General features: G+C 39.5%; 1 protein-coding gene across 2 annotated transcripts in view; it reads left to right on the top strand.

Annotated features, from left to right (window-relative positions):
* Positions 1–12,592, top strand: part of LOC126272007 (F-box only protein 21-like) — a 98,769-nt gene that overhangs the window by 19,718 nt on the left and 66,459 nt on the right. For both annotated transcript variants that reach the window (XM_049974498.1, XM_049974506.1), the window contains exons 5-6: positions 6,252–6,385; positions 6,946–7,099. In XM_049974498.1, the coding sequence (XP_049830455.1) occupies positions 6,252–6,385; positions 6,946–7,099 (288 nt within the window). The remainder of the gene's footprint in view (positions 1–6,251; positions 6,386–6,945; positions 7,100–12,592) is intronic.

Here is a 12,592-nt window from a genome sequence, read left to right on the forward strand (position 1 = left end):
CCTGTCGTCATCCGAATGGAAACCTATTTGCTTTTTCCGTTACGTGGATGACACGTTCGTCATCTGGCCACATGGTATGGATAAACTCCTTGACTTCCTTACACATCTAAACTCCATACACCCCAACATCAAATTCACTATGGAGACTGAAACAGAGGGTAAATTACCTTTCCTTGACGTCTTGGTCAGGAGAAGGGCTGATGGCACCCTAGGTCATGGGGTGTATCGAAAAACAACACACACTGATCTGTATTTGCACACAGACAGCTGCCACCACCCTTCACAGAGGAATGGGGTACTTAAAACTCTTGTACATAGGGCGCACACTATCTCTGACACAGAGTGTCTACCCCAGGAATTGGAACATCTGAGAACTGTATTTCGAAAAAATGGGTACTCAGAGTGGCAGATCCAACGTGCTCTCCGCCCAACCACTGCATCACAACCTGTTGAGATGGATGAAGTCACGAGGGAGGAGGTAGGCACTGCATTTATTCCATACACAGGCGCTCTCTCGGGGAAAATCGCCCGCATTCTGAAGAAACACCGGGTCGGAACTGTGTTTTGTCCTCCGAATAAAACTCGTGCACTGGTTGGGAGCGCCAAAGATGACCTCGGTTTGAGGAAGGCCGGCGTGTACCAGATTCCGTGTCAATGTGGCAAGTCGTATATTGGTCAGACGATGCGTACCGTCGAGGATCGATGCCGTGAACACCAGAGGCACACTCGACTAATGTATCCGAGCAAGTCGGCGGTCGCTGAACATTGTTTGTCGGAAAATCATGCTATGGAGTATGACCGCACGAGGATTCTGGTACAGACGTCGAGGTACTGGGACAGCGTTGTTAGAGAGGCCATCGAAATTCGCACCAATGACGACCTCATAAACCGTGACTGTGGCTATAATCTTAGCAAGGCTTGGGAACCAGCGATTGGGTTAATCAAGATTAAATCGAGCAAACACATAGTTGTGACGACCACGGCAGACAGAGCCATCATACCGACGTCGTCTCAGACACCGTCGCAATCTGTTCCACCGCGAGACCGTGGCGCGGGGCGCGGACGGAGAGTATTTAAATCGGCCGCCGCCGCGACCAAACCCAGTTCCCCCTGAGCAGCCATAGCGTACGGATCTCCGTGCCGGCGCGTTCACAGGAACTCAGTCCGTCACTTCACCTGATGATGGCGACATGTTTGATTGCCGAAATATTGTGCCCGTTGGACACTATAGACCGGCAGTACACCCGTGGATATTTTGATTAATTTCCCAAGTCATCCCCACACACTCCCAAATCTCCCACCACCCTGAAGAACCAGCTACAAAGGAGCACTCATCTCGTCACCCTAATACCACTGGGACTGGAACAGTTGGATCACATCCTTTGTCAGGGCATTGATTACCTATCATCATGCCCTAAAATGAGGGACATCCTACACAAAATCCTTCCCATCTCCCGTGAAGTGGTGTTCAATCACACACAAGGAAGTATTCTGATAACCTGTGCCTGTTGAACCGGTCTAGTGTCTACTACAGACCTAGGAGTCCCCACTCTTTGAGGTGGTTTCTCTGGAAATAGTTTTCTGTGATTGTCTGTAAATAACTCACATGAAACAAAAACTTTTAGAATCCATACTCGGGAAGGCCAGTACTGATTTTTTATCTGAATCGTGTAGATAGATGCTTTTTGTTATTAAAAAATCACACATTGTTTTCAGAAATGACAAAAAACGAGGTACTTTATTCTCACAGTAAAGAATTATAAATCTATTTTTAATTATACTTCAAATGTTTACCATGATTTTATAAATACTGACGAATTGTCATACCTAAATGCAGCAGAGCTTCCATCCAAATTTGGTGTTTCTAAAATGAAGTTATCGCCTAGGTTTTTTCAGTGCAATGAAATGAATATTTTATAGGATGTAGAAGATTCTCATCTGCTCAACGTCTTTGGTGTCTGTGTCTTGTGTTCCTTTGAGTGTGTGTGATGAGGATTATTGAGAATGTTCCTCTGAACATTCAAATTACCAATTTGCTAAAAATTTTGGTTTTCATACTTCTAAAAAACAAGTTGCACCTGTAAAGCCAACTATTAAGGCAATTATTTATGGTGTTAAAATCACATTCATGGAGTTAAATGAACACAATTATTGTGAAAAGGGATTTGCACTTGTCACCCTTTGGTGTGTAGCACTTCGTCAGTGTCTCTGTGTAAGTTACACCCCTCCCCCCCCCCCCCCTCCCATTTCAGTCAGGAGTAAAAGATGTATCATAAATTTAATGTAAATGTAAATACTTCTGGAGAAATGCCCAAGTGAGGGCTGCCCTGCCAAAGATTGCCCCACCCTTCCTGAAGGAATATTCCACCATCCACCCAACCTACACATGTCCTGACCCATTGTGACATTCACCTGCTTTATTTCTTAATTGATTGTCCTTAGTGTTGATGTACTGCGTTGCTACATTGGCTGGCAAATGGGGTTTGTAATTTCGACACTGACTACTGTAAATAATCTAGCAGACAGGTGCACACTTGCATTTCACGTTACTTTACTTGCACTGTTTGCAAAACCTCCCCCCCCCCCCCCCCCCCCCCCTCCTCCCCTGCCAGCCAAAAATACACAGTTATATGGCCAGTGTGCTAGTGTTTAACTTTCAAAAAGCCTCATTAATAGTTCTCAGGCAAACATTCACATACTGCTACAATAGATTACTGTTGAACATCTACAAGCAGTAAAAACCTAACACACATTTCAGTCTTTCAGATATTAAACGGACACTGTCATTGGTTTAATACACTGCATAATTGTTAAACTTATTCCATAGTTAAGTTGCTGCATTGTTGTTGTTGTTTCAGCCAACACAGGTTCTTTTCTGAAACTCGGCCGTGGACTGACTGACTCTGGACCAGAAACCAGGCCCTTATAAAGCGTTGCAGTAATAGGTTCTGAAACTACACATTGTTCAAAGTTTAATTTACAGAAACTATTATTAAAACTAAATTCATTAAATTAACTGAATACATTGAAAAATTGGTTCTTTTTAATAGTTTCTTCTACTAAAAGGGTTAAGCTGAAGTACTTGTTTAAATCATGAAATTAACTTATATATAGCTACACAAACAATACTTTTGACAAAACTGTTAATTACTTTGGAATTAAGGGCTGGCTTCGCTAACATGTTTTCAAATAGCCAGGTAGATCCTTCAAGAATACTGTTGGTTGTTCCTCCAAATGTTTATAATTAATATAGAATTTATATTTATTTATAAGTCAGCAATAGAATTTAAGTTACGAAACAATTGCTGATCTCACCCTGTAATGAAAGATACTATCTAGTAATGGTGAAAATAATTTAGAAAATAAATTACATACATAAAATTAAGCACAAAAATAGACCTGGTGTTATATTCTTTAGAACTGAGGCCCACTCTTTCTCATCTATGAAAATGTAGATTATACTCATGTATGTTAAGGGTAATTAATTCAAAATGAAAAAATGAATTTTAAGGAGACAGATGGCAAAACAAGAGGGGAAGTAAAAATATCCCAGCTTGTTTTGTCACACTCCCACTCTCAACTGCCAACCACAGGAATCATATTCTTGTTGGAAGACCCAGATGCAAATCCTACCAGATTCACCCGCCCTGCACATCCCACTCAAGTCCTGTCACAGTCATAGCCTATACCATCAAAAGCAAGACCATCTGTAGGAACTGCCGTGCCATAACTGGCTCTGCTGCAATTACTGTATAGCATTTTATGTGGACATGACAACCAAGCAACTTTTCACCAGAATGATGGCTGCTGCCAAATTGGTCAAGGACAAAGTTAACCATGCACTGACACAGCACTCTGCTGAGCATAACATGCCAGAGTTCAGTGGTTGTTTCACATCTTTGTCACCTGGATTCTTCTCTACAGCACCAGCTTTGTTGAACTACATAGATGAGAGCGATACTTGCAACACACCCTCCACTCCTGTAACCCTTCTGGTTTCCATCTCCACTAACCCACTGTCCCCACACACTCTGCCCAATAGTTTCCCCTTTCTCTGCCCTATTACGCCTTCAAATCCGTGCCTTAGTCATCTCCATAGTGCACCACACCTCACAGTCTTCACTAACTGTGTGTCGAATGCTTGGCCTGTGAATGTGAATGTGTGTGTGTGTGTGTGTGTGTGTGTGTGTGTGTGTGTGTGTGTGTGTGTGTGTGTGTGTGGGCGCGCGCGCGCGCCTGACCAAAGGGTATATTCTGAAAGCTAGCTTATCTCGTCTGTTGATTACTCATAACTTCTATTATTAGGTAAATCATCATAAATATAGGTTGATACAGTGTGTAAACACTGGCAAAATACTTGTCTGCCTCATTGATCTGGTAGGATGGAGATCTTAATGTTTATTGGTAGAATTGTAGGCCATCTGTGTGCTTATTATGCATGCAGATAAAAGGCAAACAGTGATATTTCAGATAGATGCCACAATTACAGAGGTAGCAAGGCTGGTCATGCTTATCTTCAGTAGTGCAATTACAAACTGGCGGTAGGAATATGGTAGAAATGTTTTAAGTAGAAAGCAATTATTGTAACTTTTTAAGTAGAAAACAATGATTGTGACTTTTGAAGTTATACATTCCTTCTTTTAGGTTGGGGGGGGGGGAGAGGGGGAGAGAGAGAGAGAGAGAGAGAGAGAGAGAGAGAGAGAGAGAGGGAGGGAGGGAGGGGTTGTGTGGGTGAAGGGTGGGCGGGAAGGGCTCTTACACATTAGTGCGAGGACTGAGTGACCTGAATTCACTCCCCTGTCCAATCCTTTCTGAACTTCAACCAGTCCCCCCTCCTTCCCTGAGGAAGGAGTGTTTAGTTATAGTAGTGAGACATACTGCTTCCCATGTTAAGTGTTTCTATTAGGAATATTGAGAGTTGTGCCTCCTGAAGGAAGTACTGACAAGTCTTCCTGTCTCTTTGCAAAATTAAACAATGGAAAATCCAGCCCGGAATGTAACAATACCAGACAAGGAAAGTTGCTACTCACCATATAGCAGAGATGCGGAGTCGCGATAGGCGCAATAAAAAGATTCACACACTCTTAGCTTTCGGCCATTAAGGCCTTTGTTAGCAGTACACACACACACACACACACACACACACACACACACACACACACACGTACGTCTGCAGTCTCAGAGAGCTGAAACTACACTGCGAGCAGCAGCACCAGTGCATGATGGGAGTGCCGACTGGGTGTGGGTGAGGAGGAGGCTGGGGTGGGGAGGGGGAGGGATAGTATGGTGGGAGTGGCAGACAGTGAAGTGTTGCAGTTTAGACGGAGGGCCCTCCCCCTATTCCTCCCCCTCCCCACCCCAGTCTCCTCCTTACCCCCACCCAGTTGCCACTCCCATCATGCGCTGGTGCTGCTGCTCGCAGTTTAGTTTCAGCTCTCTGAGACTGTGTGTGTGTGTGTGTGTGTGTGTGTGTGTGTGTGTGTGTGTGTACTGCTGACAAAGGCCTTAATGGCCGAAAGCTATGAGTGCGTGAATCTTTTTTATTGTGCCTATTGCGACTCAGCATCTCCGCTATATGGTGCGCAACAACTTTCTTTCTCTGATATTGCAATTTTAACAAGCTCTTTTAATTTAATTTTCAGATTGTATGTGGTGGTTTTCAAATATACTTCAGATTTAATTAAATGTAATACACAGTTCAGCAATCAGTGTTCTAGAAAATAAAAATTTGTTTTGTATCCTGCCTATCCTAGAACCCGGATTATTTATGTAATGAGAAGAGAGTTGTAATTTTTTTGCATAGTTCAGAAAATAATGTATAAAAGTGTGTTATTATGCATGTACCATTACCAGTGAAAAGAGAAAATCAAAATATCTCTTCTTTCAGACACAAATTAGAAGCCTTTATTATTGGGGGCCATCCTTTGATTTTCTATTGCAGTTCAGATCTACACAGTTGCATTTAGTGTAAAGGGAGTGGAAAAAAGTGTAAATTGAAATAGGATGTTCCTTAAATATCTTCCTATTAAAAGTGCAGGTGATTGATGCTATATAACTGCTGCTCAGATCAGCCCATAAGCAGAACTTAAGGTATATTTGTGATGTTCTATTACTTTTAGGATACTTTTTGCTTGGATCAGGTAATGTGTCCATGTCTTTGAATTACTTATAAATGGTACTCACAATGCTTAGATATTGTAATTGTGTGTTGTCATTTCTTAATATATAATTATTGCTTTTTCACAAACCAGGTGCTGCAGTATCGACGTGGCATACCCATTACTCTGAGTATTCTGTTTGAAAGTATTGCGAGACGCATGGGTGTGAGGTGTGAACCAGTCAGTTTTCCATCCCATTTCTTATTGCGATGGAGAGATCATTATGGGTCAGTATTGTGTTTTATATTCTGCGACTAGTTAAAATGTCATATTAACATCAGTGGTGATATTACATTGATTATTGTGGAGTCACTTTAATGTGAAGGTTTTGTGTTGCTAGTGTTTTGAATTGGTTGTGTTAGATATCAGTAGAAATTGAGCTGGCACTAGGTTGCTTGTGGCATTGCAAAACTCAACAAGCAGTTGCAGTAGGCATTACTGAATATGGAACATTGTAAACAACTCTCTCTCTCTCTCTCTCTCTCTCTCTCTCTCTCTCTCTCTCTCTCTCTCTCTCTCTCTCTCTCTCTGTGTGTGTGTGTGTGTGTGTGTGTGTGTGTGTGTGTGTGTGTGTGTGTGTGTGTGTGTGTGAGGGGGAGTTGATCTAGATGTACATGAGAGTGTGGGTATACCTAGATGTTGTAGAGTGCCTGCTTAGTCCCCCACTACAGTGTGAGTTTTCCTGACGGAATCTGTTGTTTGTATTCCACTTTGGATATCACAGTACCAAATGGTTTGACATTCTTGCATTGTGGGTTTGGGATGTTGGTAATTTGGATTTTTACAGAACTGATACTGCACCAGATGGTGGTAGCCCAGTCTATTACATAGATGTCTTCAATGGTGGACAGTTCCTCACGAAGCGCAGCTGCCCTCGGTACTCATCAGACGTCCCCTGTCCCATGGGAGGACTTACCTTTCAAGCTGCTACTGCTCAACAGGTCTGTTAAATCAACTATTGATTATTGATAGCCATCAGCATACAGGATATAAATGCTGCTGCCTCTGTATAATACAGGCCATAAAATATTAAGAGTATTCAAAGCAGGTTTCTTTAATACCTGAATTAATTGACATTTCCTGAAGTACTTGATATATTTAGATACACTGGTATGCTTTCCAGGGCTTGCAAATATTCTTTTAGCTGCATTTCATATTCTTGACATTTTAATCTCCAAAATCTTACGTACTGGACGAGGTGCGGGCTTAGTTTTAAATAAGATCTAGAATATATGACTTCCAGTTTCATTCCTGTCAGCATTTAACATTGTCATTAATTTTCTCATTATGAGAATATTGAAGGTCAATGTATTTTAATTGTTAAAAATCATACAAAAGCAAAGATCTCACAAAATATTTTTTATTCATGACAACTGGTTTAAACTGTCATAGCTGTCAACTTCTGGACTTAATATTTTTTTATTTTTTTAGTAGGCCTAAAACACTCACTTTATGCTGGACCTCATGAACAAGATGTGAAGTTGATAAAACTCAGCACCAGTCTGTCATTGCTAAAATATTGAAAAACACACAGCACGTTGCCCAGCAGGCCATGTCCATGTACATATTTCTCACAGATGCTTGTACATGATACAAATATGGTACACAATAGCACATCTGTTTACATATGCTGGTCACATACTAAACAGTGCAAATCCACTTTAAATGGCCTACAATAGCACATCTGTTTTACATACGCTTGTCTTTCCTTGTCTTGTATCGTGTGCAGTACTTGTCTTGTATCGTGTGCAGTACTTGTCTTGTGTGACAAGAACCTGCGAGCAATATGCATATGGACATGGCCCTCTGGGCAATGTGCTATGTGTTTTTAATATTTTAGCAATGACAAACGTTTTGAATGTGCTGGCTTTTATCCACTTGACTTCTTGTGCATGAGTTTGTGTAAAATGAAAATGTTTTACTAAAAAAAATTTAAGGTTTGAAGATACAGATAAGACTTTTGAAACCAGTTGTCTTAAATAAAAATATTTTGTGCTATCTTGGCTTTTGAATGGTTGTTAACAATTGAACATATTCTGTTCCATCACGCATTACTTTTACTTGTGAATGAAGCATTTTGCAGTAGTTAATTTATTTTATTTATATTTATTTATTACCTGTTGTTGCTTACAGTCACCAACTGGTGACTTTTGCAAATGTCATAGCATTTTTATACAATTTTTGTACAAACAGTAGGAATTTGCAATTCAGATGTACAAGAAGTCTCTTACAGGTGATGCACTTTGCAATATATGGTGCAGTACTTCATAATGCAACATACAGTTACTACATAGTATAGGTATTTGAATTTACAAGAGTTAGGCCTACATTTAAGAAAAGCTAAATTTTAATATCAGTATTCATTCAATGAGTACAAACATTTGAGAGTTAAGAATGATTTTAATTCCCTTTTGAATACTTTACCTCTGTGGCATCTTACAGCACTTGGCAGTTTGTTAAACCACATGTGGCCATTAATCCAAGGACTATGATCTGTTGTCTTCAGTTTAGTTCTGTTTCTGAAGAAGCAATCTTTGTCTTGTATTATTGGTATGCACACCAGAGCACTTGGTTTCATTATCTTTATGGTCCACAAAGAATGTTATTAATTTGTTCAGATACAAGGAATATACTGTTGGATATTTATGTTGTACAAAGGTTTCCCTACATGAATCTCTGTATCCTAGTCGATGCATGGTCCTGATTGCTCTTTTCTGCAGTGTTAGGATTCTATTAATGTGTCTAACAGCAGCACATCCCCATACCTCTATTCCATAATTAATATATGCAAATATTGTCCCATAATAAGCAGTTTTTAATGTTTGTTCAGAGACAAATTTAGATTGTTAATTAAGTGCAGTAAACTGCTGATTTTATTGCATAAAAAATTGATATGGTCTACCCTTCTAAGATTTTTGTCTAGGCATAACCCCAAAAATTTACATTTGTCAGTGTCTACTTTTTTGATGCCACTTAATAATAATTGATAATAATCAATATAGATTTTGTATGAATTACCAAGTTTTAATGGTAATAGCTAGAATTTGCTAATATTAACTTTTAGACCTTGATCAAGGAAGTAAGTAGTCATTTGACTTAAGCCATCAGTTGCAGCCAGTGTCAAGGCATTACTTTGTTTGCAGAAGAACAAAAGCAAGGTATCATCTGCATAACTTACTAATTTGCAGTACAGAGGTGCCTCTAAATCATTAATGTAGACCAGGAAAAGGAAAGGGCCCAATACGGAGCCCTAAGCTAAACCTTGTTTTACTCTTTTGTAGCTGGATTGGAAATGTTTGATCTGATAATTAATTTCATAACTCAGCTTTGTACACTGCTTACAATTGGTTAGATAAGTAATCGGTAGTTGTATGGATGTGGCGTTTATATTGTAAGTTCCCAGTTTGCTTAGGGGCTCATGGTTCACAGAGTGAAATGGATCAGTAAGGTCTAGAAATATCCTTCTGGTCTGCATTCCCTCATTCAGGGCATCATACACCTTGTGGAGAAATTCGGTAATTGCCGTAATTGTACTGTGATTGCTTTCTGAAGCCATGCTGTGTTTCTGCTAGTAAATTATTCTTTGTGAAATAATCACTAAGTTGTCAACAAAACAATTTCAAATATTTTACTGAAAATTGGTATTAGTGATATGGGCCTGAAGTTTGATAGCTCTTCTTTCGATCCTTTATTATGCACAGGTTTAACTGTCCTTTTCTTCAATATATTTAGAAATGTGTGCTCCCTGATACTGCTGTTGATCACATGGGTAATAATTCCAACTAATTCCTTATTGCATTTTTTAATTATAATACCACTCAGTCCATCCCAGCCTGATGAGGTCTTATTCTTTAACTTATTTATTATGTTTCCTATTTCGTCCACTCTCACTTCCTTAAAGTCAAAAGCAGTTTCCAGCTTAGGGTAAGGCTTTACCATCTGAGTCAGACTTGTGTTATTATCTGGATTCTCAGCTAAAGATATAAAATAATCATTAAATATATTGCAGATTTTATCTGGATCATTAATATGGTTTCCTTCATGTTGGTTTCTGTCAATTTGAGCATCTAACATCGGAGTGACTTTGCAATATCTATTTATTATATTCCGTGAAGTCTTCCCGATATGTGTTGACTGAGCTATTTCCTTATCTAGGATCTGTTTTCTTAAATTTGAGAGCTGTTCCTGAAATTGTTTTTAGCTTGATTGTACTTATCCTTAAATATTTGCAATTTAGTTGACTTACGTAGTACACTTAGATCCTCGATATTTTGCCTGAGTTTAACCATGTAAGCTGGAAGAGTCAGTCTGGTGTTTTTTACATTTTGGTTGTGAGTTACTACTTCCTTAATTTCTTTCACTGGGCAGCAAAAATTAAGATACTGTAAAATAATATTATAAAATTTGGCCCATTTCTATTCGGACCCCCTTTGCTGAAGTTACTTTTAAAAGCATTGTTTTTCTCTTTAAGCATAGTTTTATGTTCTACGACCTGAGTCCTTTCTTGGATGCTTGTGTGTTCATAGTCTACAAATTGACATTTGTGGTCTGAGTAGTGGAAGTCCACATTACAGCATCTAATACTAAGTAAAATAAACAGATGATGGTCGAAGTAGAGAGGATATAAAATGTAGACTGGCAATGGCAAGGAAAGCGTTTCTGAAGAAGAGAAATTTGTTAACATCGAGTATAGATTTAAGTGTCAGGAAGTCGTTTCTGAAAGTATTTGTATGGAGTGTAGCCATGTATTGAAGTGAATCATGGACGATAACTAGTTTGGACAAGAAGAGAATAGAAGGTTTCAAAATGTGGTGCTACAGAAGAATGCTGAAGATAAGGTGGATAGATCATGTAACTAATGAGGTGGTGTTGAATAGGATTGGGGAGAAGAGAAATTTGTGGCACAACTTGACTAGAAGAAGGGATCGGTTGGTAGGACATGTTTTGAGGCATCAAGGGATCACAAATTTATCATTGGAGGGCAGTGTGGAGGGTAAAAATCATAGAGGGAGACCAAGAGATGAATACACTAAGCAGATTCAGAAAGATATAGGTTGCAGTAGGTACTGGGAGATGAAGAAGCTTGCACAGGACAGAGTAGCATGGAGAGCTGCATTAAACCAGTCTCAGGACTGAAGATAACAACAACAACAACAACAACAACAACAACAATACTATCTTTTACCTCTTTACGTAGTATTATGTAGTCTATTCTACTTGAAGTATACTGAGTTACTCTTGTATGTGAATTTACTGGAGTTAAAAGTATCTATTAGCCTGCAGTTACTTTTATTGCGAGATGTTGCCTCTATATTCAAGTCACCTAGTATTGTTACCTCGTTTGTGTCAGTGTCCCACTATTCTACTAAAAATTTCTATAAAATGCCGTACCTCTGATTTTGGTGGACAATAAATCCCAACAATTTTCTGTTTCACCGTGCCCTTTTTGCAACCTTTGATATGGGATTCAACGCCTGTCACTTCAGTCGAGTCTTAATTATTATACAGATATATATGGTTTAATTTATTTACTTTGAGCTGCTCTCTAACAAATACTGCTACACCTCCACCTTTAAGATGCTGTCTACAGTAACTATTTCCTAGGAAATAGCCAACTAGTTTAAAGTAAATAATTTTCTCAGTTTCAGTCCATGCTCGGTTAACACAACTACGTGAGGTGAATGATCATTTACAAAAGGTCTGCAAAACATTGAGCTTATTTCTAAGATAGTCCACTTGCAGTTAACCAGTGTTGAAATTTCTCAGGCTTGATTGTAATGCTTGCTTAGTCAGCAAAGAGAACTATTTCTGCTTCTTGGATGTATGTTGGAAGATCTTAGATGTAGATTACTAAATTAAAGTCCCCTTTTGCAGTCTTCTGTGTATGAGAAGTTCTCGGGAACTGTTGCAGGGATATTGATAGGGTTTTCACTAACAGATAAGACTGATTCACGTGAAAGGTGTGTAGGTTTGTGTGTGTGTGTGTGTGTGTGTGTGTGTGTGTGTGTGTGTGTGTGTGTGTGTGTGTTCGCGCGTGTGTGTGCGCATGCGCACTATTTAGTATCCCAACACTAGACAAGTTGTCCGCCATATGTCTGTCGTAGATGTAAGTCTGGTTTTGGACCGCTATGTAAAGTTATGATTAAAATTCAGACAGAAAAGTTAGGTAACTGAATATTTTCACTTTCATATCGTGATGTTACAAGCTATAGGTTTTATATGTGTAATTGATGATGGAGAGCAAAGACTGGGTTAAACAACATATAAGTGGCTAGCAAGATGCCTGTATAAAGTATGTGATACATATGCCAAAAGGAAGGTTGGGGCCTCAGAGCCACAGGTGGCAACTGTGCCCAGGAAATCTCGGACCATTAAGTACACCACATGGTCGAGCACTAGCATACAGCACAATAACTTGTACTACAGTGGTTGTG

This window comes from Schistocerca gregaria, chromosome 1, assembly GCF_023897955.1.
Source record: "Schistocerca gregaria isolate iqSchGreg1 chromosome 1, iqSchGreg1.2, whole genome shotgun sequence".
Taxonomy (NCBI): Eukaryota; Metazoa; Arthropoda; class Insecta; order Orthoptera; family Acrididae; genus Schistocerca; species Schistocerca gregaria.